At 43.5% G+C, this 27,360-nt stretch overlaps 1 protein-coding gene across 1 annotated transcript in view; it reads right to left on the bottom strand.

Annotated features, from left to right (window-relative positions):
• Nucleotides 1-3,436: 3,436 nt before the first annotated feature.
• Nucleotides 3,437-27,360, bottom strand: part of LOC139620267 (anosmin-1) — a 39,415-nt gene continuing 15,491 nt past the window's right edge. The window contains exons 3-14 of the mRNA XM_071475622.1: nucleotides 22,155-22,217; nucleotides 21,596-21,818; nucleotides 17,089-17,273; nucleotides 16,612-16,741; nucleotides 14,122-14,327; nucleotides 12,321-12,465; nucleotides 10,850-10,996; nucleotides 8,294-8,382; nucleotides 7,005-7,176; nucleotides 6,468-6,688; nucleotides 5,647-5,788; nucleotides 3,437-4,619 (exon numbers count right to left, since the gene is read on the bottom strand). Coding sequence (XP_071331723.1) covers nucleotides 4,561-4,619; nucleotides 5,647-5,788; nucleotides 6,468-6,688; nucleotides 7,005-7,176; nucleotides 8,294-8,382; nucleotides 10,850-10,996; nucleotides 12,321-12,465; nucleotides 14,122-14,327; nucleotides 16,612-16,741; nucleotides 17,089-17,273; nucleotides 21,596-21,818; nucleotides 22,155-22,217 — 1,782 coding nt within the window. The 3' untranslated portion in view covers nucleotides 3,437-4,560. The remainder of the gene's footprint in view (nucleotides 4,620-5,646; nucleotides 5,789-6,467; nucleotides 6,689-7,004; nucleotides 7,177-8,293; nucleotides 8,383-10,849; nucleotides 10,997-12,320; nucleotides 12,466-14,121; nucleotides 14,328-16,611; nucleotides 16,742-17,088; nucleotides 17,274-21,595; nucleotides 21,819-22,154; nucleotides 22,218-27,360) is intronic.

Below are 27,360 nucleotides of genomic sequence, written 5' to 3'. Positions count from 1 at the left end.
TTTATATGTTACCTCCTGTTATATATTAGAAACCCATCTTTCTATTACAGAATTCAATATTTCTCCACAACTGCCACAAAATTACCATAGAGCTGAATTGCTCCCCTCGGACGCAGTATCAGAAGAAATTAACATTATGAGATTGAGGTTATGGTATTGATTGCACAAGTGTAACTCACAAACTCATAACTTGGTTTTGTATGAAAGAATTTTGTTATGAAATTATTCTAACAGCTCAGCAGCTGACTTGCACCCTGTACGTCTTCATTTCATCTAAAATACACACCAAAGGAACCTTTTCCAGGCAGAATCTAGGAAATCAAGTTCCCTGTGGAGCCACAGAGGCAAAGGAAATTGTTGCTAAAATGAAAGGCAGAAAAACACACAGACAATATCTATCTGTCTTTGGATGTTTTGGTGTTTTCATTTCTGTCCTGGTAGTGCTGCTTTTTAATCTTAGCACACACACACGTGCTTATCAAGCTCTTTCACTTTGTCAACCTTGAAAGAGCAGGAGAGGAATACTGCGCTTGCCAACAGTGTTGTAGTTCTAGTACTTGTATAATGTGTGGCATGCATGTTCTCAGGTCTGTCCATGTGTTCTGGTCTTCATTACACCTAGACTGAACATCTTTGCGGCCTGACAGAGAGATCCTTTCATGTGTCCCCTGCCTGGTCCCACTCACCAGAGCCTAACCAGAAACATGCCACTGCCCAGGGCAAGGTCAGATTTCTCACCATACCACAGCATTAAAGCAACATTGCCTTTCCTAATGGAGGGGGGAAACACTGGTTATTTTTCATCAATCTCACAAACAATATATTCCATCTCATCATATTGAAGGAGTACCCACGCGAAAGGACATAGTCCATGTGGTAGTAATCTGGAGCAAATGCCTGGCTCTGCTCGATGATCTCACTGACCTGAAACTCACATGAGAGTGAAACTCGGAGCCTTCGAATCATTCAGGTTACGATCTGTGTCATCTGAAAAGGGAAAGTAAAGTCCATCCATTTTATTTTTCGCCCCATTCTTCAAAGTCAAGCGAGGATTGAACCTATCATCAAAACTTGAACTCCACCCATCCTTTCAGGAGTAATGTTACAGTTGTTCAGTCAACTATTGTAGGATGACCCATAAAAGTGGCTTAGATTTGATAAATAGTGATGCATGGCTCATTGCAGTGTTAATCTGCAGAACGGGTGCAAAGAGGTCAGAGGAAATGTGTGGGAGAAACAGCCTATCTTTGTTGCGCTCCTCTAAAAGAACTCTTGTGTTACTCTCAATTCTAATAAAATAGGGGCTAATGTCAACCAGAATACAGGTAAACATTTAACTGACTGGGATTATTCAAAGAGCCAAATGAATAATATTGTTTTCAGAACTATGTGTTTAAATTTGAAAGCAATATCCCCTGCCTGACTCTGACAATAGGGATGTAATGTCATGCAAAGTGAATAAGCCCTCACTGGCCTTGTACCATCAGAGACAAAGCTTTTGTACTGACGACTGGCCTATTATTTAGTTGTTGCATTTTTTCCTTTCTTTTATGTCCTCGGAGACTTGGACGTCTTGCAACGTGCCTCAAAGGAGGCTGGAGGCCCTTTTGTTTTGAGGTTTTCACACTTGAGGGCCATGGTATTTGGTGTGTGTGGAGCGGGACTGTGACAGTCTGAAAGGGAGAGGGGCTGGGCTGGCTCACACAGAAAGGAACATTGGCTAAACACTGGCTCGGCTCCTAGAAAAGAGTGAGGGATTAGTGTGCACAGACCAAAAGGAACTAATCTCCTGTGACATAATAGAACTGTACATAAACAACGTCCCTGAGAAGTGAGTGGTGAAGCACTGACTGAGTGAAGAGGCTGAGTGTGTGAAAACAAGGGCTCGGAATAATTTGTCGCTTGCTGTGGAAAATGGTAACAAGAATAGACTTCAAATCTAAACATCTGGACAGCAATGTTTTTCACAGATTAAGAAAGCACACTCACGCACACACACACACACACACACAGAGATATGCAAACACCGGGCTCATTTCATACAGACAAAAACAATACAGTGTTTGACACTGATTAACCTCCAACAGCACATTAGGAAACTAAGCCTTTGCTAGTGGCACACTAGAATAATATCTTAATAATATGTCAATTTAGGGAAAGTAATTTCCCCTCAGTATATCAAAGGTAAGGCAAATTAGAATTGCAATCTGAAACAAGACCACGTCTCACGGGGGTTCAGCATGTTGTGAATTCTGAGATGTTTCTCTGCTCACCACAGTTGTAGGGAGTGGTTATCTGAGTTACCAGAGCTTTCTGTCAGCTCCAACCTGACCTCTCTTATTAACAAGGTGTTTGTGACTGTTGTGTGTGAAAATCCCAGGAGATTAGCTGTTTCAGGAATAATCAAACCAGTCTGGCTGGCTATTTTTAGTCCCCATTGTGATGTTTGATGTGAACAGTAAAGCTGCTGACCTGTATCTGCATGATTTTACACCTTACTCTGCTGATACGTGGTTGGCTGATTGGATAATTTCATGAATAAGCATGTGTTCCTAACGAAGTGCTCGGTGAGTGCATGTGGAAAGAATAAAAATGAAATCCAATCACTGCCAGATTCCCTGCACGTTGTAATCGTGATAAAATCTCCATCCAACTTTTAAAGTCCAGAATACTTTGGTTTGGATGTCATGGACAATCAGGGCAGATGCAGAGGTGTGAATACTCTGATGAGTGAAACACCAACTGGTGAAGATACTGATAGTCAGTGGTGCAGTTTTTGTTCCATGAATGAACATCCTGACTCACATTATGTAAAAGCATCTGCAAAAGGAACATAATGTAATGGCGAGCTCAACACATCACATATCTCTGGTGTAAATAAATCTCACTGACACTAATATTGAGAATAATGTAATGCACGCCATCTTGCCTGGAACACATGATAAAGAATACACTATTAAACACAGTCCTGCATGCACTGCTTTCAGGATTTTTATTTGTGCGCTAGGAAAGGCTTTCATCCGACATCCACACATCCACTGCAGGCTTAAGTCTCAGAGTGTCACTCTTAGCTTTATTTTCTTGTAAACATTTCCACTTTCCATTTCATGAGGGTGAAAGGCTGCTGAGCAGAGGAGGGATTTAATGCTTTTCAAACACACAAGCGCTCTGAGAAGCAGAGTATTATGTTGAGGGGTGCCCGACCTCAGCGATGGTAAATTCACTCGGGCTGCTGAGCTAGATGACCTGTTTATTTGGACTTGCAGAGCGCATGTCTCGGGCTCCTGGACCGATCAGTGAATATGCTGTACACACAGTCTGCCATGGTGGATTTTACAGCCAAAATAAGCAACAGTAACTGCCAAATAGCACTGGGAAGAGAAGCTTGTCTATTTACTGCTTGCAAGCAGCTTCAATTAAACAAACAGCAAAGGGAACTGGTTAAGGATTATTTTATTACTTAGCAGTTTGTACAGTTTCTACCATGGAAAAATAACATGTAACATAAGACTGTATTTACAATTCCATTTTTACAAAATGTCTTTACAAGATTTTTTGCCGGTTCAAAAGTTTGAGACTAAAACACACAAAACATACACATTCACACACATCCAAACCAAACTTTGTAATACACACATAAATAAATATAGACATTCACTGACTGTTCCACGACAAATATTTCTACAGCCAAGAACATGTACAATTCATCATTTCCACACAAGTTATAATTTCATTAATAAACATTACATATTACTCGCAATATAATTCTTTGTTAATCTGTTAATGAAATATTGCTAACATATTGAAAAGAGGTAACACAGCCATTATTTCATGCCAACAGAATGCTAACGGTTGTCATGCAAAACCATTACAAACTTTCAATTTGAAGCAAGTAATTCATTTACAGTTCAAAAAAATCAAATGTACTACATGCAACATACTACGTGAAATATTCTGGGTTAGACAACAATGACTTTAGTTACATTATCCATCGGTACTGACTGTATGCCTTAAGCGCCTCTTCAAAGGGTAACACAAAATAAATAGATGGATTTCTACTTTTCTTTCTTCGTGAATAAACAACTGTTTTACATGTCTGGCATTTCCTCCCATACACGTTCAACCATCTTCTATCATGTTGCCAAAGTAATTGTGTTTCTTGAAACCATGTACTAATTGCTTGTCATTAATCGAGTGATCAAATCCAATTGAAATGCCTAATATCTTATCAATGCCTACAATGACAGCTGGATCACAACATTTTTAGGGGCTTTCCTGCATCTTACTTTTACCTGGGATTTCATAACTTCCTCATGATTTCACTGTACAGATACAGACCAACCCGTCCGGTGCCTTGTGTCAGTCAAGAGAGAGGGGTTAAGAAGGAAAGCTGATGTGTTGTGGAGCCTGGAGAAGATGGACCCATATTTCACGAACAGGGGGGTCAGTTCATGGTCTGGTGCGCTGTGTTTCTGTTTGGTTCCACACATTCCTTCCCTGACAGCCTGGAGCAGAGAGCCACTGGTACGTCTCCCTTTTGGGTTTGCCTCGACTTGAAACTCAGTGTCTCTCTACCGACGGCTTCTGGTGATGAGAGTGGTGCTGTCGGAGCCTGGGTCCTAGAAAAACACACATTATCACACACACATTACCACACATGCTATTAATAAATATAATCATTTTATATGATCTTTTTTTTTTGTTGTTGCTTGCTGTTACTGATAGAAAGCGGTGTTTGACCTGTTATCTGGCTCATAAACACTTTTTACATCCTCTCCTTTTGCTGAGCTTAACAACCAGTGTTAAGTGTCTTTTCCGTAAAATGATGCTGATAAGACAAAAGAATGTGGCAGAAGCACAGCAACTTTGGGTGCAGCAGGAATAAGCTGTAAACAACGCTTGAATGTTACCACTTAATAAAGTTGATACGGCAAACTTGTTAGGAAACAGCTGCCTTTACATCCATAAGATACAAATAGGCATTGGCTTTTATTTATTTATTCTGGCGACTCCTCTTTGAGCTTCATTTTGCTCTAGTTCAATTCATGAGGGAAATATCTGTCTCTTTAGCCGCTAAATGCTCCACTGTGTTAATTAGGTAACCGGCCATATTGTGCTGAGCTGGTATACCATACAGTGGGTTTTTAAAGATTTTACCCTGAATACTGCTGCCTGCTGCTGTGGAACTAATGTGAGAAGTGAGAGTGAACAAAAACAGTTAAGTTTTGTGCCCCAAAATCAAGTCAGTGAGCTGACAGACACCAACACGGCTCTGTGGAGCGTTTTGGCATCTGCCATTTTACAGGGTGTTATGAGCTGGACTATTTCTTGGCTCAGAGGAGTTTCCAGGCAATGTAATTGATTAGTGGGCTTTAAGGTGCTGGTCAGTTGATTTTGTTATTACTGGACAGAGCCAGGGTAGCTGCCTTCCCTTGATTCCAGTCTTTAACTTTATTTCTAAGATGTGAGAGTAGTGTTAAGAAAGCCAATAAGCATGTTAACTAAAATAAATGGAACACCAACGAGTGCCACAATATTAAAAAGAAATCTGGCAGAATATCACTTTAACCGAGCTAATTAAGGTGCAACTCATCGATTCCTCAAGTTGTTCAGCATAGCAACAGCTGACAGTGACTTAGCACTTACGGTGTTGAATGACTGGTAATATGTTCGGGGTCTGGAAGGTCTTGACAGTGGCAGGACCTTCTCCTCCAGTTGTTATGACCTGCACCTCCAGTCTGTAGTAGGTGGATGGCCGCAGGTTGGACACTACAAGCAAGTTATGATCCTGCCAAGAGAGGGGAGGAGAGCAGCAGAAGACATGCAATCAGCTGAAATACAACAGAACATGCCTTTGAATTTGACAGGACATGGATTTGAATTTGGCTGTAGACCAGGGGAGTATCAGCCGCATAGCTGTCTTTGCACAAGCCACAGACAAAAACAAAGACTTTGTTTTCATAAGGCTTGCCGTCTCTCTTCTTTGCTGCCAGCTTGATAAAGTGTGCGGTGGGTGGTTTTATTTATAGACGAGCTCCAGAGGCTGGGAGGTGCAGATAGGCAGAACGTGTTGTTGATGGAGAAGATTATGTCAAAGAGCGGCGTTTTCAGAACTCTCACGGAGGATGAAAGAGGAAGACGTGAAGTCAGATGAAAAGGTAGAGGAGGAGAACTTCCAGCAGGACACAACACTTCCTCAGATCTATCCCTGTGTCTGTCTACACACCAGCGCTTATCACACGATTCATGCAAAGAGGCCACAACAGAGTTATCCTGAAATCGCCCTCACCTCTGACAGATGCTGTGAAATGAAATACTGAAGATAGAACAAACTTTCCTGCTGCAAGGGACACTTTTCTGACTATATGACGTATGTGAAAGCACATGAAAACAGACTTTGCTGCCTTTATTGGCTTTTAGGAGAGTTAAAACAGAAACTATTCCTGTTGTAATGAAAAAAGACTTACTGGAGGCAGGATCTGGGACTGGGAGATGATGCTGTTGGGTAAGCTGTTTTGCCGGCTCTCAGTGGTGATCTCAGCCCAGGTGACCTGGAAGCCTGTGATTCTCTGATGGGGAGCCACCCTGGACACACGCCACAGGAAGTTGCCGGTGATGTTTCCCTCGTTGATGGAGAAGGAAGCTGTCAGGTTCTCTGGCTTTGCCAAAACCTTTGGAAGCCCTGGTGCTGTTAGGAGAAAACTAGTGAGCTTTACAGGCTCTGGTAGACAGATTTTGTTGAAGGCTTAGTATTTCCCCCTGTATCCAGTTTTTGTGCTAAGCTAAGATAACCACATGCTGGCTGTAGCTTCCTATTTACCATGAAGACTTGAGAGTGGTATCAACCTTCTCATGTAATTCTTGTCAAGAAAGCAAAACGTTGAACTACTCTTTTAACAGCGTATTAATTTTATCCATCATCATGTTAACAATATGCTACAGTCTGATGATTGTGTTGCCACTAACATGGATGTCCTTCATGTGTCAAATCACTGAATACTCACCCCCCTCCCCTGGGCAGGGGATATGTTTGTGAGTCTTGCTCCGGATGGTAGCACAGGATGGGGTGAGGAAGGTGGTGCTCTCATCCTTGGAGCGTCTCTTGGACTTCAGCATGTGAACTGTGACTTTGTACTTGCAGGAGAACAGCAGGCCCGGGAGGTTGATGTAGTTCTCCTGAGCCAAGAAACACATTATTCAGCCCTGATGACTTCGACATGTCACCTAGGTCAGCTCCCATGGAGCTTCGGAGATAATTAAATACACAGTGCTGGGGCAGATCACATTCCCATTCAGGCCTCAGGAACATGCCCCACATTATAGGACCACATTGAACACTCACATGGTAAGGGTTAGACCACTATTCTCCTCTTCAAACTGCAATATAAATGATTTTTTAAATCGTTCCCAAATGCAAAAACAAAGATGAACTTAATTAAGAAGCAGTAACGAAAGTGGATTCATGTGTAATTTGCAGCAGTCTTACACTTTACATTCACTTCAGACTTTAATTATCTATTGATCTTGACAAAAAAAACGCCTTTCTCATCTCTTTTCGAGGAAACAAAAAAAAAAAAAAAAATCACGCTGAGTAGTGGATTTAGATCTTGCATTTGTAATAAAGAGGTTCTACATTAATAGGCAGTCTCTTGAGAAAGAAGCCGTGTATATTCTCTCTGATATGAAACAGCTTTGATTAAAAGTGAATGAGGCGCTGTGCTCACATAAAAGCACAAGCCTGGAATCCTTCCCAGTGATCTATAGAAAATGGATGTATATTTCCTAGCAACCAGAGCACTGGTCGCCAAAGAATGTGTTGATTGCCAGGCCTCTGCCATCCTGTATCAGCCTGAGCCCAAACAGTTAACCCCCCCCCCCCCACCCCCAGACTCCCCCAACACCCCTACACAGACTCTATTGCACCCTAAAGGAAAGCTGCATGCAGAAGCTTTGCTGGAGCTGTTAGAGGTGAATGATCCCCCATTCCGGGAAACATTTTTTAAAGTAAATGTGTTTTATTGGCCAACACACCACATGCCTGACCACACGACTGACTCATAATATTCAAAACAACAGCCAGCAACTTGCCCTGTGCAAATTCAACACAACAGGGCTTCAGGCTCACTGAGTGGAGCTGTTTTCTTTAGAGGAGCTGTCCTTTATAAGCATCAGACAAAAGCTTTACCACGTGCTTTGCATAGCACAGAGCTGCTGATGGAGTCATAGATCTGCACTATGCACTCTGTGATGCAGGCTTTAGCTGGAAGGTGTGGGACGGTTGCTGCAGACTAACCTGCGTGACAGATTTCTCTGGTCCTCGGGTCTCGTTGTGGCTGCAGTACTCGGGCATCCACTGGACATGGTAGCGACTCACTGCGGGATCTGAAGCAAGGAGGATGAGAAGAGAGAATGCCAAAGACGGGACTCAGTATTCCGATCTAATCGTTTTTTGTTAGTTATGGCCCTTGTTGATTGATGATTATTATTACTGATGCATTACTGTGTATGGAGCATGTCAAGGTGCAGCTAACTTCAGTGACTAGACAGTTTGGTAGTTTAATTTTATAACAATGCATCGTATCACTAAAGTCATCACAGGTTTTGTATATGAAATCTTATCCTGCAAAGTGACTGGTAGCAAGTGGCTGTAGTTCAGATGAAGCAGCAAGATTAATCACAGGCTTCTCCTCCGCAGAGGAGTGTCCTTGGGAAATGCATGCACTCACATGCAACTCTCTTTAGACAAAGTGCACTGTGTTGCCAAATGACTGTGATGTAACTACAATGATCAAATACATGCAGCGGAGTAAAAGGTTCTGCCCCTCTCCCTCCTAGTGAGATGGAGCAGCTTTTAAAACCTTAAAACTACACCTCAGTGCAGCACTTGAGTTAATGTACTCGGTTACGTTCTTCCACTGCAGCCACCGAACATTAATCTGATATCAAAAGACAATCTGACAGACTGAAATGATTAACTGATGTGTATCTCACAGATTACAACACTCCCTATCTGAGAACTGGTATCAGTGTTTCCATTATGGATGATCGCGATAACTTGTGTCTCCGAAAATAAAAAGAAACTTGAAAGCGCTTCCTTCATCTTTGCATTAGCTTATTAACATGATTTTCCTGTTTCCTGAATGTTTCCTTTTGTTTGCTGAAGGCTCAATTCCCAAACCAAACTTTTCTGCTTCGACTTTGAGGATATGTATTCTCATCAGCGGAGCAGAAGCCCTGGTCATGCTGGGACACACTCGCTCTGTTACTGTACAGTAGCTCATCAGCAGTGTTTATCTGCCCCTCACTCTCGTCTTATGTTACTAGATTTATTATTCATTCATCTGTGTCGCTTGGATATGTGAAATACTTCTCCGATTAATAATTGAGTTATGCTATGTTCGCCCCTTGGCGGGGGCCTGCGTTATAGTGGGGAGATAAAAGGGGTCCTTTGAAGGCTTAGACACAGATCTGGCACTTGGAGCCCCTGAGCCCTTTGGAAGTAGAAGAGAGGAATTACAGGGAACCGGGAAATCGGGGAAAAAATAAACAAGATATGCCTAGCTGGGTCTGACGGAGAGGGGAAGTGGTATGTAAAACAAGAAATGGGACATGGAAATCAGGTAAAGAACAGAACCTAAGCAGTGTTCGATAAATCATGACTGGAAGCGAACCTCAGAAGTACCGCCACTGCTGAACTGCTGTCTATTGTCTGGGTGTTGGGCAGACGGCGATATATTATCTGAGTCCATGTACAGTGAGGCTCGCTTTCGTCTGCTGGAGACAACCCAGAGGGCGAGCTGCCTTGGATCACGGAGACAATGAGTGAGTTTAATTGTGGTTCAGTTAACCTGTCCCTTTTCCCTGTCACACAAACCAGACTTCCAGAGACTCCAGGCCATCTGTATGTGTGTATGTTTACAGTGGTAGAACGCAGGTTGTCAGAATCAAAGCCAGGGGTCATCCCTCACACTAATGAGTGGCAGTGACATGCACACTGCAGACCAGCACTGCAAACAAGAGAAAAAGAAGCTGAACGGGAATTAACTCTGCTCTGCAACACTGTGATTCCCAAGCTGTGCTCGACCCCCATCAGCATCACTCAGCTCTCTGAGTCCGGGCCAACCTTGCAAACAGCTCTGGGCCAACTCTATCTTCCCCCTCGCTCTCCCTCACTCTGATTCAGCAGTTGGTGTCTCACCAGGCCTCTCCTTTAGCCAGGGTTTGCATTCTTGACTCTAAGATGTGGAGTTTGGCTTGGGCGATGACATATATTAGTAACATAACATAGACCAGTGAATGGGACTTGACAGGTTACCCTGTGAGCATGGCTTTCAAGGTTTCCATATTTCCACTCCGGTATTAACAGAAGGGTTGGGGAATGGACACCGCTGGGACAGGCATTCCTATAGGCTTTAACCCCTTGCGGTGCTACAACCCACAGGCGTTTCTGTTCCCTATGACATCAGGTCTTGTAAAACAAAATGGGCTGCTTCAACGCTAATGCAAGGGCGAGGATCTATTAAATACAGCTGTCAATAAATCCCATCGCACGGCCTCGGCTCTGTGTGTTTATTGTTCTTTAGTAAACGGTGGCTCCGCTCTACCAGCCCATGTGCAGCTTAACACCAATTTGCCCAGCGGTCACATTCCCAGCTCTCACAAAGACACATTCTCTTTCATTTATACCATTTGATGCCACATTCATAAAAGGAATCCTCCATTGTTTGAGTAACTAAGAATCAGTCATAACACTTTATTATGGTGTGCATGTGTCATAGTGATTGATGGGCATAACAGGGTGCTAATTAGATTCTAACAAAGCTATAAATCAATTCAGTCGAGTACATACCTCCCCGGTTCTTCCAGTAGACACGGACCTGCAGCTGGCCATCCTGGTAGAAGGGCGTGCCTACCTCCAGAGGGCCAGAAGGGCGTTTGGCCAGGGTTGAACCAAGAGGGGATATCTCCTCCTTTTTTGACTTGAGCACCGATTTTACTGGGAAGAGAAAGGAGAAATGTTTGCTGCTGTAGCTAAGACACAAGAGTGACTGTGTTGTGGCAAACTCTCCAGCATGGTAACAAAAACACACAATTATTTCTTTGTGAAACCACAGCAGTTACAACACGTCCTTTATGCATAGAACTGGTGTAATTCGATGGGTACACACATAGCTAACGCTGCCAAGGTTAGAGGTTCAATTCCCCGTAGAGCCATGCATGCTTAAAATGTACGCACTCATAGCGCTGAGGCTTGGTCTGTGCTTCCGAAACACCCAGGAGCTCCGGATGAATGCAGTTGTGTTGTCAGTGTACCTTGGCCATTCCTGCTTTTTGCAACTCTCATGATGATTGTTTGCCTGAAGACTCAGTAATTTAGCAAAATCCAACTCTCAAGAAAAACAAAGGAAATTGGAATCGGCTCAGTCGGTTCAGCCAAACCCATATGGATCTGCAATCACAAATCTGCAGCTCCATCCAGGCTTTTGTTTGATTTCAGGAAGTGCATGACCCTGGCTGTGACTCCTGACTGAACCTACCACGCTTACTTGGCTGCCACATATCCTCCTCTGCATCAGTTTCTGAGTGGAGCCTTAATCTACACGAAGGTGTTTTGGCCTAACACATTTACCTTGACATATGTAACATGATATACAGTGTAACAAGATTAAGCATCTACAGCCATGTGTGTGTGGCTATACAGTTGTGCTTTCAGCTACATGCTAACATCTGCATGGTAGTATACTCACAATAACAAAAAAAAAAAAAAAAATGCAAATGTGCTAATATGCTAGTGTTTAGAAAGTTTACCACATCGACTATCTTACGTAAGGGTGTCAGCATTTGATCATTTGCACTAAAGTGCAGCTTGGGCTGATGGGAGCATCACTAGTTTTGTAGGTCTTTGTTTATAGTATTAGACAAAGTGAAATTTTTCACATGATCATCACCCTAGAGGAAAATCTGGGGATCAAAATTATTAAAATTCACTCTGAGGAGGACATGAATGTCTGTGCCAAAAATCATGACAGTCCGTAATCGTCGAGACCTTTCCCTTGAAAAACCACAAATATCAATCTCACGATGATGCTACAAACAAAGTCAGGGGATCACCAAAGTCTTTAGGATTCATCTTCCGGGAACCACAAATGTCACTGCAATCCATCCAATAGTTGCTGAGATATTTCAGTCTGGACCAAATAAGTGAACAAATCGACTGACACTGCCATCCCTAGAGCTGCGTCGCTAGGGTGCTGGAAAAACATTATCAAAAATAAGTCTGACAGCTGAATGAACAATAAAATATTAGCACCAGCGTTTACCTGATTCATTATTATGGCCGGTGCTGAAGTGGAGAGAAGCCTTGGAGCTCTTCAGTCGCACCTGTCCCCAGTATGTTACAGCCTGCAGCTCCACAGTGTAACTGTTGTTTTGTTGAAGTCCCTCCAGATCCACCCAGCTCTGAGCCTGTGACAAGAGAAAACACTAACATGTTGGCATGTGTATGTTACCACACTGTCACTTGAGCCTCCTTTCAAAGCCCTGTCACCGTCCCAGTCATATTTCCAGCTCAGCTCAGCCCGAGCCAACTGGGGCCTGTGGGAAAGCCTTGCTTATTGAGAACACATGTGGAGCTGAGGAAGGCACCGTGGCAAAGAGATAGCCTTCAGGGCCTTGTGAGGGAGCCATGTTATCAGAGCCTCCCAGGGCTTCCTCACTGTGTTTGACTTCCAGCATTCCACCATCAGCGTGAGCTTGATGAGTTCTTGTTATTGACTGTGCGTGTTTTGACATTCCTCTACCAGCAGGCTGCTTTCAAAGCCCCGAGGTGCCAAAGTGGAAACCAGTAGTACATGTGTCAATAGGTGTCTGGTGTCTCCCACCTCTATCTCCTCTGTGTCACATCTGCTATGCATTTCAAAACCTAATTCAGGAGAAGACTGTATAGAGGTGTGTGTGGACTGTCTAGACACTGTGTCTTTCTGCTCTCTCTAATGAAATGCTATTCACAGCTACTGAGCCACGGATGTGTCACATGCCACTGGATATATTGTGCAAATGGCTCAAACAACTTTATTTAAATACCAAATTTATTCAGCCACGTGTATAGTCTGTGATTTAAGACGAGAGTCAATGATTTGCCATGTGATTTATCTGTATGGTTAGTCATTGTTTGCATACATCATTGTGTAATCTTTTACAGGAAACAAAAAAAACACTTGTTTGCAATACAATCAAAATGTTTTTGTGTGGGTTCCTCAGTTGTCCAACTCAGGAAGTCTAACTTTGTACTTTTCCTGTTTGTCTGAGCTTTTGTAACCAAATTATTCTCATCCTTTCTAGGTGATCGGGGGGGGGGGGGGGGGGGGGTATAAGTCCGTGTGACATCCCAGTAAAAAGGCCATGAAACCTCTTCTTTCTGGCCAGAGCAAATACTTGACAATGTTCCAGTATGCAAACTAAACTATTCCAAGGAGTAATGAGGGCTTTAACAATAAGACTCAAGACGAAGAAAATGTTTCTTGGATGTTTTCAGCTGTTCTGTCCTGTTTTACTGAGTCTCCCCTTGGTTTAAATATAATGTATCATGTAAAAGATAATAACAGGCTAGGAATTGTGACTATAGTTATACAACCACTTGACTTCGAAAGGACTGAGTTCTATGTTAAAATAAGTGATAAATAAATAAACAAACCCATATACTACTTCAAAAATAGTTGAATTACACAGTCAAAAAATTAGTAAGAGAAAAAATATGAATACAAATTGAGATATTTAAGAAACAGATCTTGAAATTGTGATTTATCACTTTAAATGGGGCTATTTATCACACTTAATGTGTTTTCTTTCAAAGCTTAGCAGTGCGTTTAAGGGTTCTTTCATCAGTATCAGGAATCAAAACAATGCAGAACACATTGCACCAATCTGCATGTGATTGATAACCTTGCAAGTAAATGAAACCTCTATTCCATGTTTAGCCTTTGCAGGCCTTCATGGATATTTACAGCGATGTGTTGAGACCGGGAGAGAAGATGCCGAGATAAAACTTAACCAGACTCTGAGAGAGAAAAAAATAGGGAGGAAGAGAAAGAACACATCACTAAGACAGGGTGGGAAGATTACCCCGTTGGTGGTCTTTCTCCTTTTCTTCTTGGATGGCACCATCGACTTGGTGGACACAGTCCAGCTCCAGAACACTTTGTAGTGATGTATGGGGATATCGGGCTCCTCTGGCAGGGTCCAGTTGAGACGAGCTGTCACCAGGCCTTCATCATCCAGGCCTGCGTTGGTGATACGCAAGCTGGTTGGGGTGGGAGGGGCAGATGGATCTGATGATGTAGGAGCGAAAAGAAAACAACACTGTCAGTGTTAACAGATTTTAGTACATCTGCAGACATTTAGGAAGGAAGAAAAAGAAGGTCTCTTGTTCTCTTATGTGACAAATCTTGGGCCTCGGCAGTTTTCTTGTAAGTATAATTTGAGGTTGAATGTATCACAGGCTAAGATACCTTTCACCACTTGACAGTTTGCATTGCGGCTGAGGAGGGGGACCACTGTGACACTGTGTAAAGTAATTAGTCCACCATTGACAATCTGCGGTGAGATGTTATGACAGGTGTCATGTCACCTCTATGACAGCGTTCAGCAGGACCGAGAGCGCAGGTCAGGGGTTAACAAACACATGCTGCTCACTTTGGCTCCACACTCAGCATTCCTGTACTCTAACTAATGTGTGTGTGTGTGTCCAGAGCAAAGCTGGTTCTGAATTATCCGTATGTGCTGTGACCCAGCCTGCTGCCGGCTGCTGATGTCAGTGCAGGAGGAGAGGCAGGGCCACATGCCAGACACCAGACCAGAGGGAATAGCCCTGTAATGAGAAAATGATTCACGCCACAGCCCAGTTGGCTCTCCTCTCCTCCACTGCCCTCTCCCACCTGAAACACATTTAATCCAGTCCAAAAACAGAATCGGTCACATCGGCTCTCCATACCAGCTGATGCTGGCCGTGCAAGATAAATAAGCAGTCGGCTCTTACAAATTGCACTAACAAAGTATAGTAGTGCAAAATTGCAATCAGATGATATGGCCGTACTATATAAATAACAATGGCATGACACACTGGCCAGGAGCTCATCAAGTCCATGACAGCTCCCATCAATCTATCAACCTTCTGGCACTGATTGGTCTGATTAGAGATCAGTTTCCATCCCTGCAGCAGAATCCTTCTCCCACCTGGTGTCCGGGTCTGTCTGACAGCCATCCAGAGCACTCGGGGGAGCAAATGTATGACGGAGGACTGACAAGACAGGTCAACACACACACACACACACCATAACCAAACACTATACTGTTTGTCTTTGGCACGGGTTTTAGTATTTGGCAGAACACAGTTTGTACTCCACCATTCGTAAACAACTTTATCTATCCGTTAACTTTATCTAAGTGCGCACTCTGATGAATACAAGACATAGTGGTCCACACAACGCAGACAATGTTTTCCATCAAATTCCCTGAATTCAAAGCTGCTTCCCGAGCCATTTGATCTCAATATATGTAAACTGGTGAGCACATAGTTCTTTCTCTACATGTCAAACAAACACACTGTATTGGATGTGAATCAGATGCAATCTAGTCACAATATTACATTCACAAACCTTTAATGTCTGGGAACCACACAACAGTTGGCTGTAACTTTAACAACCGCCATCTGCAACACAAAATGGCTATTTAATGTCACTCAACACTGAAAATGCCGGGAAGAAGAGTTATGCTGTGACACAGGATGCCATCAGAGCTCGTTCACTAATCTGTGGCAAAGATCTGAAGCGTGCCTCGATTACATCACTCCCTCTGGAACCAAGACATCACTTGCATTCATTTGAAACCTGCAATATCCTGACTAATTCAGACATATTACATTTTATATGACTGTAAAGAGGGGGGAATCCCACCCCCCTCAAAATGAAGATCTGGTTGCACCACAAAGAAGAACACCCAGTCACTCCTCATTACTTGGCATCGGTATGAATTACCCTCTCTATTTAGCACACTGGGCAGATGTGTGGAAACTGTGCTGGGGAAATACTTATTTACACTTCAGATTAACAAGGCAAACAAAAGAATTCAAGGGTTTAATACCCAAATACAGTTTTAAATAAACACATGTAAACAGTGCGAACACCATCAGTCAAAAGTGATAAATGTATATTTGGTGTTAACATAATTAGTTTACTGCTGCTTAATGGAGCCATGGGGTTGAGCAGATTAGGAAGGGACCACACAAAAACACCAAAAATGTGTCTTTCAGTTCACTAAAGATGTGCAAGGTGCAAAATCCAGGGTTTTGTTTTTGTTTTTTTTAACAAAATGCAGAATTTCTTTCTTAAGTGATACAGTAAGCTTGGATGACATGTTCGACACATACACCAAATACTGTGGTCAGATAAAAAGTCTGAAAACTCTTTCACAAAGGCTCCACCTGTTCCAAGGTCTTAACCATAACAAATGGGGGGCAGTGGGTGTCAAACAGGAACTTACACACAAAGCAAGGCCACACACACACACACACACACACACACACACACACACACATATGTACATACACACACAGACCTCTGGAGGAGCGGAAGTGTTTGCTGGGTGCAGTGAAGCCGCGGGTCCCGTGGACATTGACTGCAGCAACTCTGAACTGGTACCATCTGCTGGCTCTGATGTCGGCCAGTTGGACGCGCTCCTCTGCAGTCTGAGAAACAGATGGGGGGGAGAGCAAACCACAGGGGTCAGGGTTCACGCAGGGTCACAGCCCCAATGTGAGTTTGCTGCCACATCAGTCATCTGTGTGTTTCTCTTTGCCAAACTTTCAAAGACACTGCGACTGTGAGGAATGTGCAACCGTGTGCAACAGTCTGTCAGTGCAGTGCAGCACTTTCACAGCTGTAGCATGTGGCACGCTGGGACATGTGAAGCTGAAATACAAATCTGATCAAAGGAATCACCCAGACAACAAAATCTGATGGGATCTAAAGACAAAAACTTTTCATCTTACGGGTGTGCCTCGGCAGGTTACATGTGAGGCGTGCAGATTTCTACCTGTGCCACTGTCTGCCACTCTGTGGCGTCGTCCTCGCTGGGATGGATGCCATAGTTCCAGCGGCGCTGCACCACATAGAGGACAGGCTCTACGGATATGTTGAACTTGGAGGACCAGCGAATTTCCAGCTGACCTGACAGCTGCTCCAGAAACACCAGCTCTTTCCTCGGCTTCAGAGGGACTCCTAAAAGTACAAGCAAGGAAGACAAAACGGTGACGAGAGTTAATACCACCACTGTGCGGAACGTTATAGGTGAACTTCAACATGAAATTTGTTGTTTTCCTCTCGTGAGTGAAAGTCAGCTGGAAAGATAAACGACACCATCAGAGCTGGACAGATACAGATTTGAAAATGAGACATGACCTCACCGCAATAGATTTAATGCATGCTGAGGGTCAACAGCATCATCTTTCTACTGTGACAGATTGTGATATTTCCTGGCCAGAGTGATGTGTTTTATTAGCTGCGCTTCTTAGTAATGATACACACAGTTTGCATTTAGGTATGTGAGATGGCACACTTGACGTCTCTCTCTCTCTTTCTCTCTCACAAAAAAAACACAAGTGCAAACATACACATATATAGGTTCAGCTCATTTGCATCGATGCACTTCACATTCAGCCTTTCAGACAAAGCTGATGTGGCCATGTGTAATAAATTAGAGCTCTATTAAGTGCAGGCCTGGGACAAATGCTCAGCCAAGTCAGACTGACTCTCTCAAGTGAATTTATTGCTGTGGAGACATAGTGAGCTGTTGATTGAGCGTCGGGCACAGTGATAATGAGATGGAGATTGGAAAAGCAAGTTTGGGAGTACAGGAGAAGGCTGAATACATCCCACAGTTCTCAATAAATCACCCAGCACTTCAGACCATTATGTTGGACCTCTGTCGCTGCTGAGCGGCCCACCACTGCTCCGCATTTATAAACAGCATCAACACATGCTCAAGGCTACTGCACAGCATGTTGGTAAACAACATAATCAAGACTGTGTTCTGTATGCAGGGCGCTTGATCTACTTATATCTCTATTCAGTCTTCATACGCAGCATGTTAAAGTGACTGAATGATGCATATAAATCCTGGAAGATGGAGGAGGGTCCTTGAGCCACACACATACGGAGTCAGTACTTTGTTTTGTCCCGCTGATAACAGCTTTCTGCATACTAACAGCTGGGGGTCATTGTGCTGTGGTTTCACAGCTCCACAGCCAATTGTGTGTGTGTCTGTGTGTGTTCGAGTGTGAGTGCGTGCGAGAACAAACGTGTCACATTTCCTGCGTAATACGTAACACCAAGGTAACCACAGCATTCCTCTTCTCCTTCTGTCTTAACTCATCTTCCCACAAAGTCACACAAGTACTCCTGCAAAGCACAAATCACACACATACACAAAAATATAAACACACAAAACCTCGCTCTTCCGCAACATGTGGGAGGGAAACGAATACACTTTTTCTCAGCTTGCTCCTTCCAAAGATAGCTTTTGGGTCAGGTTCGGTCCAAGAATCATACAGCGTTCATTTTTCAATGGCCACACGCTTACTCCAAACCATGATGTAACTGCTGCTGAAGCACGATCAAGCGGACGGCATCCATTCATGCCTTAATCATGCCAACAATTACACTCCAGGAATATAATTCTCAATACTCACGCACATACTGTCATAATCACTGCTCTAATTACCAGGATTGAGGAAAACACTACAAATAGCGCCTGCAGCAGGAGCACTTGCTGTAAACTGAGGATGGCTGACGGACTGATAAGCCGACGGACTTGTTGTGACAGTGTGAATATGACTGTGGCTGAATTGAATTACATACTGACATCTGAGCATTTCACATATTCCTCTTTGTAACTTATCTCTCTCGTTCTTTTTTCCACATCTTTCACAACATAGTGTAGAACCGTGCGCTGCTTTTGATCAAAAAAACATTTGTAACAAGTTGGGTTGCATCACAAATGGTGCGATTTCTTCCAAGGAATGAAGACAATGAGAGAACTAGAGAGAAAGATGTGAAAGCAAAAGGCATACAAACCCCTAATAAACCACCTATTCCTATAGGCCCAGGGCATATTTTATCTGTGGCACACCTCCGCAAATATATATTTTGGGATGACATTACAGAGCAGTGGATGATGGGCAACAGCGTTGGATCTATTGATGTAAAAACAGAGGAAAAAAAGAAAAAAGAAGACGCTTTGTTACACATCAAAAGCCCAGTGGGGCTCCAGTGTCTCAGTGTCTCCTGAGCACTGCTGTTTTTCTCTATCAGGGACATACACATGGGCTGGGGACCCTAACCTGAACACGCACACACAACCACACACACATCTGAGAGTGATCTCAGTGGGGGAAACGCTCCATTTCTCCGCGCTTGTGTTTGCTAATGGCTTCCAGCATCATGGCTCATCATGGCGAAGACTACATACACACTTGTGCACACATAGAAACAATTACGCTCTTCAAACCATGAGCAGCTAATTAGACCTTTAACACCGTGGACCAGGGCAGGAATTCCATCCGGACTTTCACCAAAAGGGTAAATGTGGTGCTGACAGCGACCAGCCGTGAGCTCAGAGTTTGGACTGAATCAGGCGGGCAGGCTGCTTGATGTGAAGGTCTCACAGTGCGGTGAATGCTTTTCATTGACTGGGTCGCTGTACTGAAATTTTCAAGGTTACGCCTGCTTTCATCTTTCCCCCGATTAACGTGCTGTTCACCTTTAGAGCATGACATCCACCGTGACGTCCCTCAGGATTTTTCCAAATCATATATAAATACTAGCATGCTCTCCTGTGTGTGTGCACAAGCTCAAACTCACAAATCACATGCTCCTACCTTCCACTGTTAAATACAGTTCATGCACAGTGAAACCTGCTTAGACTGACTGCAGCGCGATTCAAAGCGCACACAGCTACAGTCTATCACTGCCGCAGTTCAAAGCTTGATTTAGACTCGCTGCTCTCACTTCAGAATCTCCTCAACTTTGTTATGGCCCCAGGCCGCCGACAATTGTGTGCTGATAGTGTATATAATGTAGTTCCAGCTCCCATCTCCAAGTTCAGGGGCACTTGGTTCGCTCACATAATGACTCCGCCGCCTTGGGCAGCGCTATTAAACTGTTTTACTGGAGCAAAGATTCTTGGGTACATCTGTGTCTGCACAACCCTCGAGCTTATCCAGCAAATTCAAGACAGAAGATATATTCTGATTTAAAACAGAAACAGCATAAGGAATGTGTGGGTGAAGTACAATATAAAGAGATGAAATAAAGATTTATGGTTCTAAGCAAACTGTCAAAAATTGTGTAAGGAAATCTGCAGTCTACGTCACTGAGATTTAAAATGAATGTTTGACAGAGGGGGATTAATTGGTTCAACGTTATTTATGAAAATTATGCAAACTGCAACACTTAATCACATTAAAAACATGACGTTTGTGTTGGACCATTACAAGATATAAAATGTCAGTAATTGAACAGGAAAAATAGAGATGGAGGGAGTATCCAGGATTCAGCTGATGAACCGTGTTAATCCGATCCCCCTTGGAAACAGTACTGAGCAATAATTAAATACAGAGTTGTTGAGTACACAGACAGTCCACACATTTAGACACTTGGGTTGCTCTAAAACTCCGTTATTCGGGGTTTTATCTCATGTTTTATGTCATTTTTTATCTCAAGTCCTCCCTCTCTTGCTCACTTCTTGATTAATCTCTTCATCCACACTGTCCTGCCGGTGGCGCAGTCTTCACAAACTCATGCTGTGCAACCAAACGTTGTTCAAATACACAACACTTAATTGCAATGTCTGGTTACGAAAGTTTTCATAAATAACAAATGTTAGGGAGATGAGTATAAAATTATAAACGTGCCATCCGGGAAATTTCATTTTAATGAAACGGTGCAATAAAAACATGAAGTATTAGGTTTCAATATTTAATTCAGTGTAAACATAATTCAGCTTTAGTGAGGAGCTGGAGTTCAGAACAGATGTTTATAAAGCTAACAACACATATTACTATTTAATACTTTTAAGGTTTTAGTCTTGATTTTTGACTTGATTCATGTTTTTGAAGCAGTATTCACTGCATTTACATTCAGTAGTTACCTCTTCATGCAGTAAATAGAAATGTTAGTGGAAGAGTCTGCCATTTCTACAGTGGATTCAAATGCACAAGGGATTTCTCAGGAAATGATGCATGTATGTAATCTTTGTTGCTTTAAATTTCATCTCATTAATATCCGTTTCTCTGTGTACTGTTTGCTCTGCTGCCCATGCTGCTTCACATTACCGGCGTTCATTTCAATTGTATTTCTGACAAAGTAGCTGCTGAACAACTGTTTGCTGTCGTATTCACTGAGCCACACTTTTACCACCAGAAACAACGGGTGTCACCAAATCAACCAGGACTGAAATCTCAAGAACTGAAGAACAATTTGTTGTGGCGGAATCATTTTTCTGCGATACAATAAAATGAAACTTTATTAGCCTTTAACATTACCTTTGTAGAGGTTTTTGGGGAGCTGGCAGGTGTGGCCACAGCCGTTGGAGCAGCACTTTTTGACAGCTGAGCACTCTCCATCCTCCTCGCAGCTCTCCACGCAGGCTGCTGCAAAGCCGCTGGCCTTCTCCGGGGCAGGACAGTCACCCTGCTTCACTCCCTCTACCGACTTCAGGAACTCGCAGCTCGTAAGACACTCATAGTGCTTCTTGGGAAAGAGGGGCTAAGCAGTGGGGAGAGAATGACAAGAGGTAGAAGGAGGAAGAGGAGGAGGAAAAATACATGTCAGATTACTCTTTAAGACCAACCTGCCAGGCTGCAAACAGGCAGATCTGTGAGCTAACAGGGATTGTCCTGTTTACATTTCAGCTTATGACTCACTTGAGCGGTGAGGACATTAAACAGCTTTGATTTAGCCTCACAGAGGGGGTCATTACAGAGCAAAAAGAGTTACTTCACACTCCTCTCAAACTTTCCTCTTATAGAATTTTCCCACTGACTCTGAAAAGCTCAAGCACTCGAGTCTGAGGCAACCACGGTATATGTGGTAGTGACATACCTCGCATAAATCCTGGCACTGGTTTTCCTTCAGGTCCCAGGATTCCTTGCAGGGCTCCAGGCACTGTGAAAAGGAGAAGGGTGTCAGTTCTTCAAAGAACCAGCCACATCAAAGGGCCGCTGCTGTGGAGATGGTGCTCTCTGTGCTCAAACGCAGGCTGGCAGGCAGGCACCTCACCTTCCCTTGCATGTTCACATCAACTAGTCACACCTCCTTTTGTTGCAGGTGCCCCTCTAAACAGTCTTGAGCAAAAGCAAACATGAGGCACAGGGCTTGTCCGTTATGAGCAGACAGGCGCAGCCTTGCTCCGTGTCTAGGAATCTACTGATGCTTGGGGTTTTGCTTGGTGTGGGCCCTGACAGATTTCCCTACTTCTTTCTACGCCTCATTCTCATCCTGCCGCTTCTCTTGTTCATGTCTGGGCCTGATACACTCTGGCACTGGCACTAAACTCCCGTCTCTTTGCTACACTGAACAGAGAGCGCTTAATAAATGATACACTTGGTTTAATGTTCTTGGGATTCCCTTTTTTTTTTTTTTTTAAAAACACGTGGAACAAATTTACTGAATGTCTGGCATAGGCATGGGATAAAAGAAAAGCCTCAGTGTGAGTGCAGCTCAAAGTCATTTTGCCAGACATAATGGGATGATAAAAAATTTAAATGAAAGTTTACCAATCTAGTCAAACTCCCCTTGCTGTAAATACAACAACTCCCCCTGAATGAATCAAATTCAATAAAAGCGAATATAATATAACACAACAGTCCATGTATGTCCAACAGAATTAGGCAGATGCTGCCGCAGGAAAGGGAACGTGTTCAGATGGGACCGAAATGAGATGGGGGTCTTATGTGCTCCTGTTGCTGGCCTCTGAGAGCTGGTGTGAAAGAGAAGAGCAAGTTCAGTCAAAACAGACAAACCACTGCCAGGCTGCTTCTGTGCTGCACTGGGAGCAGCCCCAAAACCACACCAACCAGAGACCTGCCAAAGTCACTCATTCAACTCCATTTAATTTAAACTCCTGCACCAGCAACAGCACTGAGACAAGTCACAGCAGAACACTTTCAACACGCTCACCTACATTCATCATCTTGGACGGTCCAATATGTTGGTCAGTGACAAGTGTGTGTGTTTGGGGGGGGGGGGGGGGGGGGCAGAGAGACCCAAAATAAGACACTCAATTGCTTCAAGAAATCACTCATTATGTAAGGTACAGTGGTTAAATGAGGGCACATTCTGTAGACTGCATTTAACATAAAGATGATGTAAGAAATTTCACATCTCAGTCAGGTTGCCAGAGCTGTATTTACGACTCTTTAATTCACTCATTAGCCAGCTCTGTCATTATTATGCCATTGCCAGTGAAAAGTTTATTTGCTTTTTATGGAGTGCGGTGGACGGGCACATGATGAAACATAAACCTTGCTTCTGGAGGAACATGTTGCAATCAGGGCCACGCACACGCCTGCCAGCGCCCAATTACAGCCGGGGCTCGGCTCTCTGCGTTGCCCAGCCTTCGTCTCAGGCAACCGAGATCCCTGTGTGGACAGTGTGTTGAGTGTTAAACAGCGGTCTCGCCAGTACAGAGGGTGGAGGAGCTTGGATAGAAGGGTGTTTTCTTAATTACTTCACAGCAATATAGATATCACTCCAGTGATATAAAAATATAAAGTGTCAGAGGAAAAAATCAGACACCTTGGAGGGAGAGCATGCAGTTATGACAGATGAGAGCTCCAAAGAAACTAATGTGGTTTCCACAGAGCTGATCAGGTGAAACCGCTGTAACACCTCAGAGATTTAAGATGACATATGAGCTCAACTGCACTGTCCAACTTCTGCCTCACCGTCTAGAGAGTCTATGCAGTTTCATCATCATCTGTTATTAATAATACGGTGACCTTATATCATTAATTCTGTTCTCAATTGTGTCCTCTGGGAGTCAAGCCTGCAGCGCAGACAGGGCAGTAGCAGCAACCTCAGCATCCCGGCCTCACTCAAGCACCGTCGCAGGAACAATGAGGTCTTGAGGCAATAACTGTGTGCTGCACCAGTATCTAAAGGACATTCTGCCAGTAGACGCACATGTTAAAGCCCCCAAATCCCTCCTACAAATCACTGAACATACACACATAAGCCCGGGGATCAAGCTCATTTTACTCATTGAAAGATCTTGTGTGCATGGACTGAATGCATTCCATTGGCTTTTCCTGTGGACGAATCTTTTTTTTTTTTTTTTTTTTCCCGTTTCAACACAATCGCAACTATACAAGTGAAAATAGAATCATCGTTACCTCGAGATGCTCGGGCTTGCATGCCAAGCAGCATGAATTAACACAGCACATTGCGTACTGAGGATATTGCAACACAGATCAGAATGCTGGCTGTGTGTTTAGTGTTGTCTCACCCTCACAGTCCCAGTTTTTTTTTTCCTTTTTCTTCAGGGCAAAAGTTTAAAACTAACAAAAAAAAAAAAAACTGCTGAATTGTACCAGAAAGGTTATTTAAATAAAATGTTATCAGGACAGTTGCTTTTGCGAAATCAGCAGGTATATCGTGAACGGCACTCTTAAAATAAGATAAGCATTAGCGTCGAGGCAGTGATAGCTCCCTGCAGGTGTGCTGGAAACCGACAGTCTGTCATCGTCTCCCCCCAGCCACACCCACAACCTGACATTTAAGCAGGGAAGAGGAGGACCGATGACAGATGTCTTGCCAAAGCAAATAGGACGGCTGGATATAATTACAAAGGTGCTCTCATCAATCAAGTGACTGATTCCTATTTACACAGTTTGGTGCTCAATCTAAACCATAGTCCTGTTGCTGCCAAAAACATGCTTGGGAAAGTGCCATAACATATTTTCTGTAAGCTGCAATGTTTTGTGTATGTGTGTGTTGGGGTGGGGGGGTGGGGGGGTGCACCACCTTCACACTATCACACGCAGAACACCCTCATCATTGACAATCATGTACTTCTACTTTTATATGCTGCAATTTTAAAAATAACTTACATTGGCCTTCGGTAAGTGAAAATTATACCAATCAGGAGCTAATTACAACAAACTCATAAAAGGAAAACCATTTACAAACCATATGCAAAACTTCCTGCATGTATAAATTACACACTTTTTTTTTATCAATGGGAACAAGCTAGGAGATATCTGCGGTCTAACAGGGAGTATTAGTGGGATCCCCACAGGCTCGGAGCCCTCAAACATTTGCACATCTTGCGCCGCCAATAGCTATGCTAGTGTTTGACTTCTGAGATCTAATCTGGGAAAACACACCATGGAACAGGAGTGGAGAACATAATTGAGCTGGACAGTGTATCTGCACAGTTTGGGTGCCAACGTCTGGGTCTCCCTCAAGCAAATCTCTCATGCTGGCAACACAACTACCATCTGTTTGAATAGCATAAGGAATGCATGTAATTATCCTGTGTGATGTTAACATATTTCTGGTACAAATTTCACCTAGAAAGGGACAAATGCTTTTGCTCTGAGATGCAAACAAAAGCATAGGGTTGTTTCTATGGACTTGAGCTGTTAGTGTTAACAAAAGCAGCTGATTTCCCCCTTTGTCCTCTTATCTTCCAACCCAATAGTGACACATTCTGCATGGTTAAGTAGGAACATCCATAGCGGTCTTTCACTCCCCATTTCACGCCGTAATAAAACGCAGCAGTTGTTACTCTGGGGGACCCTGAAAGGCATTCTGTGGGGCCGATGAGAGAGTTAGGCTGAATGGCAGCCAATGCCACAGCCCATCTTCAGTTTGTCATGGCTGGGACAAGGCTGGGGGGGTGGGTGTAGATGGGGGAGGAGAGGGAAGTGAGAGAGATTTTGGGAGGGGGGGGGTTGCTGTGAATAGAACTGCCTTTCTCCATCATAGGAGCATGGTTATTTCCACCCGTCGTAAAAATGCTTACTGGCCTGAGTGAGTGACTGGAATAACAAACTATGAAAAAGTGCGTATATATATAAAATGTCACACAATTGTTTTGTTTTAGTTAATGGAGCATGAACTGCTACCAGTAAAGACTGCCTCAGGCTTGACAACACACAGTGTATACAAAATACAAGAAGGGCTGCAATTCATACTGATGCAGATGACATTTTCCCATATTGCCTGAACGTATCAGTACAGTGACAGTGACTATGACTGATCCTGTTATTTTGTAAAGGAAATTTAGCAGACTCGAAATCATGCACCAAAACATGTGAGTACCTGCATGTACACAGTCTGCTAAAATGTGGATTTCTCTAGTATGTTTTCTCACCGTTATCCAAAAAGCTCAGAGATGACATCTGGGGGCTGAATGCATCGATCACAGCGCTGCTGGTTCGTGTGAAGCTCGAGTTGTGCCAACAGATATTTACAAGGTGCCTTTGCTGCCCCTTAGGATGGAGCCGCAGCTTTCTGCTCCTCTGTGAGACAGATATGGAGGAATCTGTGTTGTTGATCACACTCAACTGTAAATCTCACCCCCAATCTCATTGAGTTATTGCTATTTTCTGCTGCCCTGGCCCTTTTCACACTCACACGATGACCAGACTCAATTATTCCGGCTGCTCTCAGCTCCCGGCTCATATCTATCGACCCATCTCGTAGCAAGTCATTGGGCCCTGCTCGCTGCTCTATTAAAACAGCCACTTGCGCCACGTGCTCACTCTCTTCTCACTCTATTTCACTTTTATCTGGCTATCGTCTCGCCTTCACTTCCCCAGTCCCTTCTTAGTTCTTATCTCCTCTCTGGTCTCATTTCTCCATCCCTTGCCTTGTTCCTTCTCTCTCACACTCAGTGCACGTTGACTCTAATCCACACAAAAAACTCATCGTTTTTCCCCTGCTTTGGCTTTCCATCTGCCATAAGCCAGCGTGTTCATACTCTGAACATGGATGCTTTCCAAAACTCTTTCCAAAGTAGATAAATTTGCAAACAGCGGGCTCATGTTGCAGTGCAGACAAAGATTTTTTTTTTTTATCATGTGATATATCTTTCACAAACATGGCCAAGGCACTTTCACTCGCCAGCAACGTTATGAGGCTGTGTTTATGTGGCCCCCAACTTTATCCAGTGCGTATCCCCAGCCTATAACCAACCACGCAATACAGGTGATGTCACTGACACAGAGTCTCTACAGATATTTTCCAGACTGGATTTTAGTGTAGTGTTTTATGCAGTCTTTGCAGGTGTAAATACAAAAAA

This window comes from Trachinotus anak, unplaced genomic scaffold (genome assembly GCF_046630095.1).
Source record: "Trachinotus anak isolate AG129_WGS33_773 ecotype Australia unplaced genomic scaffold, CSIRO_AGI_Tana_v1 ptg000001l, whole genome shotgun sequence".
NCBI classification, from domain to species: domain Eukaryota; kingdom Metazoa; phylum Chordata; class Actinopteri; order Carangiformes; family Carangidae; genus Trachinotus; species Trachinotus anak.
Note: the sequence above shows the minus strand (reverse complement) of the source record. Positions and strands in the feature narration are given on the sequence as shown.